The sequence below is a fragment of the Populus euphratica genome, unplaced genomic scaffold (genome assembly GCF_000495115.2).
Source record: "Populus euphratica unplaced genomic scaffold, PopEup_1.0 scaffold56.1, whole genome shotgun sequence".
NCBI lineage: Eukaryota > Viridiplantae > Streptophyta > Magnoliopsida > Malpighiales > Salicaceae > Populus > Populus euphratica.
The window spans coordinates 64,175-74,107 of NW_011499930.1; the positions used below are offsets into that span (position 1 = coordinate 64,175).

A 9,933-nucleotide genomic window follows, 5' to 3' on the forward strand; every position below is an offset into this window, starting at 1 on the left:
CTTCTTAAGGTGTTGACTTGCATACAAGCCCTGACCACTAGCACCTATATAAAAGAAAGGAATACTGTCATCGCCTTCTACAACCATCTCATATCACAAACGCCCTTTGCTCTGGAGGAATGATGCACTTTTGGTGATCTCGCGCAGAGGCTTGTCCGTGTACCTGATCAAATTATACACCCATGCACCAGCCTGAGCTCCAAGGATGGGTGACACTACGTAAATCCATAAGCCTCTGTATTCGTGTGAGACCATTGCAGGTCCCAAGCTCCTTGCAGGATTCATCGACGCCCCTGATATTGGCCTGCCGAACAAACATGAGACGACTTAGACAGTGAATCCTGTCAAGTATTCTAAGTAGAGAGGAATGGCCTGGGATAAATTACCCTGCGAACATCACGTTGAGCAGCACGGTGGAACCAACAGCAAGTCCAGCAAGCTCACCAATCTGCATAGCACAACAGAACATATGTTGTTTATCACCTGAAATTATAATTAATGATTAGGATGAGGATAGGAACTTACAGCTCTGTTATCGGTGGCGACACCGGATATGATGAACATGAGGTAGAATGTGATTATAAACTCAACAACAAAGGACTGCAGATCGGATCCTGCCGGCATTGTTCCTGTGAAGTGATCTTGCTTGCCCTGAAAAATTAATCGGATTGTTCCGGCTGCTAGAGTTGACCCAATGACTTGACATGATATGTAGGCCGGCACCTTTAGAAAACAAAACACAACCACAATCATCCATCTGAACACTCAATCTATTTATTATTTATTAAACTAAAATAATAATCATCTCTGTATAACCAACAATTCAACAGCCTAATAATCAGCTGGGACAAAACCTGGATATGGGGACAAATAGTACCTTCTGGTACACTTGTCATTCTAGGTAGCCAACACTACCAAAAGAGAGTTGTTTTTTAAAGGGACATGAAGGAAGGGAGGAAGGGAGAAAGAAAACCATTGTTGATGTCAAAACTTTCCAGCACCTCGAGGTTTGTTATGGGTAGAGGGTAACTAATTCTCAACTGGGTAGATATCACAGTTTTACCTGTTTCCATGGAAATCTCTTGCAAGTGGCAAAGGCAAGGGTGACAGCAGGGTTGAAATGGGCACCAGAGATATGACCAAGAGAGTAAACCAAGACCATCACAGCCAATCCCCAAACTATTGATATTCCTGGAAGTGTCACAACCTTCTCAAAGTTCAAATTCACGGCCACCGATGAGCAACCGGCAAATATCAAGAAGTATGTGCCCACTATCTCAGCTACCAACTGCACATGCCAAGCAATCAAAATCAAAGGCAATAAAAAAAAACAATTAATAATAATCAGTTGTCTGATAAATTCCTAGACATCATGATGATCTCTCCATACAGAAGTGGATGCCAAGAACTTATTCTTGATTTAGGCCAAATAGGAATAGCAATTGGATGGCAGAAAGTTCTTCGTATACGCAATTGGTAGGTAATCTTGAAAATCAAATTATAATAGGAAACGGGTATCAGAGAAAGAACATTTTGATTCAGGAGTTGATCATGTGAAAAGGAGAAAACACAGGAACTGAGAGAAGGAATCCAGATGTTATCAAGAACACACACCTTTTGCATGAACGGCACAGAGAAATACAAGTCGGAATTTTCCTTGGTTAAGTTGGAGCTGGATGGAGGATGATCATCTTTAATATCCAAAACAACCCCCCCATGGTTGCCATTGCTACTAGTCCCATCGATATCAGCCATAACTAACCAAGAATGAAAGGGGAACAAGGAAAAGAACAAGCAAATGATATCAGAAGTGACAAAGATGTTCCAAGGAAATCTTGTCCTTGTTGTGGTTTTGTTCTTTTCCTATGGAGTGTGTATATGGCAAGAACAAGCTATAATTCTGAAATTCTCAATTTATCATGGGGGGTTTATATAGATCCAAAAGGAAGGGAGAGAGAAGATTGTTGTACGGGGGTGGACGTTGAAAAATGTGACGTTCACATCCGGGTTTTGTGAACTGGAAGCAGATTCAACTACCCTGGCACGAATGCCACCTGCCTATAAATTCTTATCAGGCTAGGCTATATTTATCAAGTTCAATTAATTTGTGCTCATCCAATCCAAATTTTATCCGTTTTCATGACTTGGAAGGGCTATTCATAGAGGAGGTATTACTGCGAAAACTGTAAAATTCCAAGGACAGGCAATTCTTTTCAAGCCTAGTCCACTACCATGACCAATAACAGCGTACAAGACATCGTGTTTTTAGCATAAATCATGTTTTCAGTATTTGTAGCTCTGCATGTTAAGTCTCACATGTGCTGAAAATGACACCCATAATTAGTGGTTTGGTTATGGAATATCTCGGTCCTAATTCCATGGCATTTCTCATGGATTTGCTCGAAAAATATGTGAGAGAAAATTGTGTAATTTAGATATAGGATTGCTTTTCTTTGAATCATATCCAACACGGATTTCTTGCATCTCACATTATCAGGCCATTGCTGCATAATCAATTATCATCAATAATTTACATTTTCTAGCTAATGATTTCCTTGCATGAGTAAACACCATTTACAAATAAGATGGTTGTTCATGGTTTGGGTCAAATTAAAAAAACCAACCGAATCAAATTAGACTAATTTTAAAAAATAGAGACCGAACCGGACAGAAATTCTGTTCAAACCGAACTAGTTCGACTCGGCTTGGTTTTTTAAATAAAATTGATAAACCTAATCATACAAAAAACATGCATATTTAAACAAATCATTAATGTTTGTTGTATGTAAAATAAGGATCAACTTCATCATTTTCTTTTTAAGAAATCAGAAGCTAAATTATTATTTTTACAAGGGATTCAAAAGCCCCTCTTAATTAGAAAACAAGAAACAAATTCTTAACTCTCTTTGTCAACACTAGAACCATTTGCTTACAATTTCAAACAAATACCTTTTCATATTCATGGATCATTATCCCTTTCTTAAAACCAAAGCAGACCATTGCATGTTTCTTTTTTCCTCCAACAATGACACCTCTCTCAACAATATTAGCCACAAACCCATCATTCCCAAACTCATAAAAGAACCTATGCCGAGTTTTTTTTTCCTAAAAAATTTGTGACAGCCTACCTTCTTTCTCCTTCTTACTACCATAACACCAACATAGTAACCACGCCATTACACTACCATAAAACTCAACTAACAAACCATAATGTTAATCTTCTTCCAAACACCCTGTTATTGTTTGTCTATATGAACTAATGGAGTTAGAAAAATCAATGAGATCTAGAAAGTAGAACAAGTTGTGAGAGCTTTAGGTTAGAGGATCCACAATAAAAAAGAAAAGAATGAGAGGGAGATGAGACGCAGAGCAGATGAAAGGAAAATAAAGAATGAGAAAGGTATGCAACGACTTTTTGTGAGGAGGGTTAGGGTAATTTATACCCTTTTTGGGTTGGACCGGTTTGGTTTACCGGTTTCATTTGTAAAACTAAAACCGAACCAAACAGGTTAGATTTTATGGTTTTAAAAATCAGTTTAATTGGTTTTTTTTTATCTTGGTTTGATTTTTTCGGTTAATTTTTCTTTGTTTTTTTTTTATTTTCTCAGTTGATCGGTTTTTTTGAACACCTCTAAGAAATAGTACTCCATTGTAATCCCATACTAATAATTGTCCTTATGATTTTTACACAGATTTTTAGGAATTAAAAAAAAAATCTAATTAAGAGTGCTTGTTATAAGAATATTATACCACTTTTATCCCTAACTATGTCTTTATATAGTTAAAAGTTAATTATGATATTGCTACATGCAAGTTGTTTGTGTCATTTAGCCTGTCATTGATACTTTTCATGTATTGATTTAATATTTTTTTAATTTTTCATTTCATTTGGGATTTTACACTTATTTACTGGGAATTTTCACTCATAATAAATTCTTTCCTTTTAGTTCATTATTTTTTGGTTTAGAATAAGCTACTTCACACAAGATTTACATGGTGTTTAAAGCCATAATTAGAGAAAAGTAATTGAATACTACGTGGAAAATTACTTTGGTTTAGACTTAATATCTTTTATTAGCATGCTTGTTTTTTTTGCTTCGTTTGTTGTTGATCAAATATTTATTTGTACTAATTCTCCGTACACACATACTTTTGAGTGTGTTTATGTATATAATGCATGCTCTAATCATCACAATATTCATATCCTTATGGTATTCATCACAACTCTTTATTCATTATGTCAAACCATATGATTTTTTATACAAATCCTTATAATAATAATTAGGTACAAATCTTCTCCTCATGATGGCATTCGTCTCTTCCTAAGTCTTAATAGGCCTTTCATGATTTCTCTTCTTATTCAACACAAGTTGATCCTTCCACATAATGGCATTGTCATGAATTCAGTCATGACAGACTTAATCTACCTTATTTCCTTTGGAATAATGGTTATAGGAAAAAAAATTAGCTCAATTTTTTTCTCCCACTCTAAGTAAGCCTTGAGATTATTTTTCCCTTGAAAAACAAGTATTTTCATCGTAATGGTGCTCAAATCTCTATCTACGTCATCACAGTTTTAAAAGTCATAGAAAGCACTCTTTTGGACAAATTGGCTATCACTCCTAAACCCATTATCCATTGGACCTCTATAATGCTAAAATTTATCTCCATACCTCATGGATATATTTTCATAATCATCTTCTCCTACATCTACATTACCATCAACAAAATCATCAAAATTAGTATTAACATGTCTTTCAAGTATCTTAATATAGTTAAAAGTCTGATCAGCCTTATTTCATAATCTATCACTTTTGTTATCATGTCTCTTTATTCTATTCATACTATATTGCATATCTCTCATCATTATAGCCATTCTATCTATTTATTATATCACAACTTATAATTGAAAAGCATGATTGTTACCCTTTATCAGTGGTGTCGTATTGCTCTTATTAGTCATCTTTAAATCTTTAAATCTATGCAATTTGGTTAATGACAAGTAAAATATATCTTTATACCTTTTATGACTATTAAGGCTTTTCACTCTAATATGCTTAGTTCACCTTTTTTCACTCGTCTCACCCTCTCTCGTCTATTTCATAATTAATTTTTAGAGTCTAGTTCTGATATCAATTGATGTGAACCCTATAAATATAAAGATTTTAAAATCTAAAAGCAAGATTGACACAATCCTGAAAAGTTAAAAATCATATTTGAGATAGAACCTTAACCCAAAGATAACTCTACATCAAAAAACCAAAAGTATTGGTGTTGATTTGGACCTGTTAATTATAAAGAATGAGGAACCTAAAGTATAGGAAGAACACCATAAAATCAATTATATTTTGATAAGTTTGATTATTCTTTGTTCAATAAAGATAAAACATGTTGCACCAATTAAAAAAATGATATAATTAAAATCAAAGGTTGTCAAAATTTGTAGCTAAGAAAATCTTATATAATCCCAAACATAATAACCCTAATAAACCTTTTTTGAGTTGTAAACTAGAGCCAAAAATATAATTCATCTAAAAGATGCCTAAAATAAATTCTAAATAATGATTATTGTGTTTTAATAAACCCAATTTAAAAAAATCCAAAACTAAAATTATTAAATCACAAAAACCAATAAAAGAACAACAAAAACCCAAATAACAGTGTAGTTCAACATAATTAAATTAAATCATCTCAAAAAATGTCATCCTTGCATAAAATCTTCTTATAATTGAAATTAATATTCTAATAGAGATAGGATTGTCTTGCTACATTAATATCTTGAATTAACTAGAAACATTTTAATTATTGAAATAATTCCACTTAAATTGCCACCTTTCACTCTTCTGGAAATAAAAGGACATAATGCTGACCTGTCTCTCATAAATAGTCACCCATTACCTGCTTTTTAGATTATAAAATCCTTACAAAACATTAAAAAATAACAAGAAGGTGTCCTATTATTTATGCCTCTTCATATTTATTTTTTAGCATGAAATCCTTATTAGACTTGGAAAGACAATTACTCAAAATAATTTCCTCCTTGTTAAAATCCTTTCTGGACCATAAAACTTTTCAAAATAATCAATAGATGCCAACCATGTCTCGTAATTAGCTAGGATACTCAACAAATCCTTATAATAAAAGGACTTAAACACATGAAATAATACTTACTAATTTAGGATCCAATGCTATCTAAACCCAAACATATAATTGAGGCCTGTAACCGACCTAAAATAACACCCAAATTGAGCACATTGGACCCAAGCTATTCCAATGACGGTTAGGCTAAATATAAACCAAGGTTGAACCATATTAAAATTTTAAAAATAACAACAATAAAAAGATCTAAAATAATCCGAGTCATTTTAAAATTATTAAAAAAAATTATAAAATTTATAGAAAGAAAAATAAATATTAAAGGATAAAACTAAAAAAATATATGCTTAAAAAGAAAAAAATAAATTTAAATGAATCTTCTAAATTTGAGTTAATCTTTCAAACTCACAATCTGTAAAATTCTAGACTTGGATTCAATCAAGAAACTAATTCCCTAACCAATTTAATATTGAAAGATGAAACTGAAAAAAATATTAATTTAAAAAATTCTTTAAATTAAAAAAATATAAAAATCAAAAGAATGATAATTGAATTTGATAGGAAGAAATATTGAAGAATGAAATCGTAAAAAAATTCCAATCATAAAAGTTAATTCAAATAAAATAAAAAACAATTAAAAGAATGAGAACCAAATTAGATATATGAAAAAAAAGAAGATGAAATTAAAAAAAAAACTCAATTTTCTAAATTACTTTAAATAAAATAAATAATATTTAAAAGAGCAAAGAAAAAAATTAAAAAAATAAATTAGAGAATTGCTGAGAATTTACTAGGTTAAAAGTGAAATTTATTTTTCTTTTTTTAAAAAAAAAAATAAAAAATTCTCAACATTGAAACAAGGTTCCATTTACCACAAGCAACATTGAAAAATAATGAAGCTGCTGCGACGATTCAAACATGAATTTTGATAATAGCATTTAGTCACTATGTAATGTAAAGAGCGAGGTTATTGTCGATATCAATTTTGCCCGTTTATCAATTCCTGCCTTTGTCTTTCTTTCTCATTTACTCTAATGCCTTCTTCTCTGCAAATCTCTTTAATGATTCGTCAAATCCTATTTAAAATCCAATTCACTTCATTTTTTCGTTCAAAGTTCAAGTTTTTTCTTCCTTCCTTGATAATTAATTAAATCAAATTAACTTGATTTCAATTTTAAAAACCATTTATTTTCATAAACAAGGTTGGATAATTTACTGCTTGACTCAAAATGTTTACAAACATAAACTTTATTTTTAAATAATTATTTTTTAAAAAAATAATATTTTTTAATGTATTGGCTGCAAAGTGATTAAATATAAATGAACTATTATATAATTTTAATATGTTAATACACAATATAACGAGAAAAGGGTTACGTTTTAATGAAAAATAATAGTAGAAATACATTTTTTTTATGTTCATGAATAAGTTAAAACTTGATAGAAGATTAACAAATGAAAATTGAACAATACTTTAAAGTTCAATATAATATTACTCATACTTGAATTTATAAAAATAAACTAAATTCTCTTGTATTCATCGATTTATCCCAAATCAAAATATTAAAAAAAAAACTTAATAACATCGTTTGCACTTAGACATGCAACACATGAAACACATCTCAACTCTAAATAATTATTTTAATAAACTACATACAATTAAATGACTTATATCATAGAACAATTTTGACCTTTGCTTAATTTCTCAGTAATATTAACAAAAAAAATTAACATAAAATATCACAAACAGCACATGATGGGATGAAATTCAAGAAAACAATTTCACTTATCTAAATAAAAAATAAAAAAATTACCCTTGCTTTTTTTTAAAATATTGTTCATCATGAAAGCAGGCTAGTGAACAATAATAAATAGGAAAAGAACATATTCTTTTAGCTTATTATTGTAACTATTTATTTTAAAATATAATCATTTTATAGGAAATAAATCAAACTTTAATGTAAAAAACAACCATGGTTTAAGACCAATAAATAGTCTATTTATTGAACTAGTGAAGGTCTGAAAAAATAAATGTATTCAATTTGTCCTCTAAAGTAATCACCCAACAACCCTTTTCTGTTCCAAATCATGTGAAAAATGTAAGTAAATTAGGGGTGAGGGCCATATACTTAATAAACAATGATTTTGTTCCTTAACCGAGCCAAGCATTCCAAAGCTTAATAAATACTTATAAATGAGAACCAATGTATTTTATATACAAAGTAATGATACTTTCATAGATTCAAGTGTCAAAGCAATTTTAAGAATCATTTATAAAATTTTAATAATTCAAATCATTTATGTAGAATAGGAATTATATGGCACCATATAATTCACAATAAATTTAAAATTAAAGAATTATAGTTACTTTAACTATAGTAACCAAAAGTCATATTTCATTCCATATTTAGATATTAAATTCTAAATAAACATGTTGATAAATGTTTTTATATAATCCCTTAAAGTTATGTCTGAAACATATTCACTCTTATTAATATTAAAATCAATCCACAAGTGAGTTCATATAAACAAAACTCATTCAAAAATCATATTTAAATCATTTTCATATGTATAAACACACTTTTATAAAACACTTTTTATCATTTGTAATATATTTATTATGAATGATGCACCTAATTCATGAATAGTAAATATTTTAATAAAAAAAAACTTATTGGTGCATGCATATACTTTTTCTAATATTAAATTGACTAATCAAAGGTATAAAAAATTACTTATCTATTTTGTAAATCCAAAACGTTCTTAGATAAAGTCAAGCAATTCTAACGCATAACAATTGTATACATTACAAATTATAAATTCACAAAAGTCCAAATCAATGCATCAATTCATTTCCAATTTCTAACTTAATTAAAGTCTAATTATCACACTAACTTTACGAGACCTTAACAAAGCCTCCGAAGTCACTTAACACTCTTAATATGTTATTATAACCTCTAGTTTTCTTAAAAAAATTATTGCCTTCGGCATCAATAATGATTACATACCAAATAAGGTAACTATAGTTTAAAAATAAGAACATTATAAAGACTCATCATAAAAGATATTGATATTATTTTTTTAAAGTAAGACAATGTAATACAAACAAATATAGTGGAGTACAAAAAATTAACTAAAACTATTTTTAAAAAACCATTTATTAAGTAGATAAAATAATTCATATATAAATAAAAATAATTAAGAGACACCTTCTATCATATATAAAAACTAAAATATAATTTCTAAATTATAGAAAAAAATAAAATATATGGATAAATCACTGTATACCTATGTATATTATTGTGGATTCTGACATGATCAAAAGATTAATGTTTAATCCTAAATGCAGGAATGTCAAAATAATAAATAACTCGGTAAGACCAAAATCGAACTATAGAAAGGTGAACTATATAAATTATAAATGATATATATAATTTAACAAAGAGTTAAAGAGATCTTTGAGATGTGATAATGATGAAAAGATTAATGTAAGGATTAAACAATAATAAAAACAATTGTCAAGGTTAAATGATTCATTAATGGTATTAGAAGTAAATATAATATAAACTCTTTTTGTTACTCAACTAGAAATCACATATAAAAGAGGTTCCAATAGAATGATAAATTATTAACATGATTACATTAGTTATCTTATTCAAATAATGTTAATACTTATAAATGTTGTTAGGTATTCATGATGTTAATTTATGTTATCAATAAATTAAGTTCCTTTTCATAGCACAAGTGTTAGTTAAACCATAAAGTAGGCTATGAAAGGGTCAATCATTTATTGTACCAAAGGTTATACGACATAAATCTAGATTAATCATTTAACAA

The 9,933-nt window shown here is 29.4% G+C and overlaps 1 protein-coding gene across 1 annotated transcript; it reads right to left on the minus strand.

The window, feature by feature from the left end:
* Positions 1-6: 6 nt before the first annotated feature.
* LOC105135957 (aquaporin NIP1-2-like) lies at positions 7-2,097 on the minus strand. Its single transcript, XM_011041071.1, has 5 exons — positions 1,615-2,097; positions 1,064-1,288; positions 526-723; positions 387-448; positions 7-304 (listed from the first exon to the last, which is right to left on the minus strand). Exons 1-5 carry the CDS (start codon positions 1,753-1,755, stop codon positions 94-96), a joined length of 837 nt encoding a protein of 278 aa, XP_011039373.1. The 5' UTR covers positions 1,756-2,097; the 3' UTR covers positions 7-93.
* Between the last annotated feature and the right edge of the window lie 7,836 nt (positions 2,098-9,933).

What these genes read in the sequence shown, in the direction of transcription:
- LOC105135957 (XM_011041071.1), bottom strand. Translation starts at nt 1,755, where the DNA reads ATGGCTGATATCGATGGGACTAGTAGCAATGGCAACCATGGGGGGGTT. An exon ending in CTGTGCCGTTCATGCAAAAG is followed by an intron (nt 1,289 to 1,614) that starts GTGTGTGTTCTT and finishes TGGCATGTGCAG; the next exon opens with TTGGTAGCTGAGATAGTGGG. An exon ending in TCGCCACCGATAACAGAGCT is followed by an intron (nt 449 to 525) that starts GTAAGTTCCTAT and finishes TGTGCTATGCAG; the next exon opens with ATTGGTGAGCTTGCTGGACT.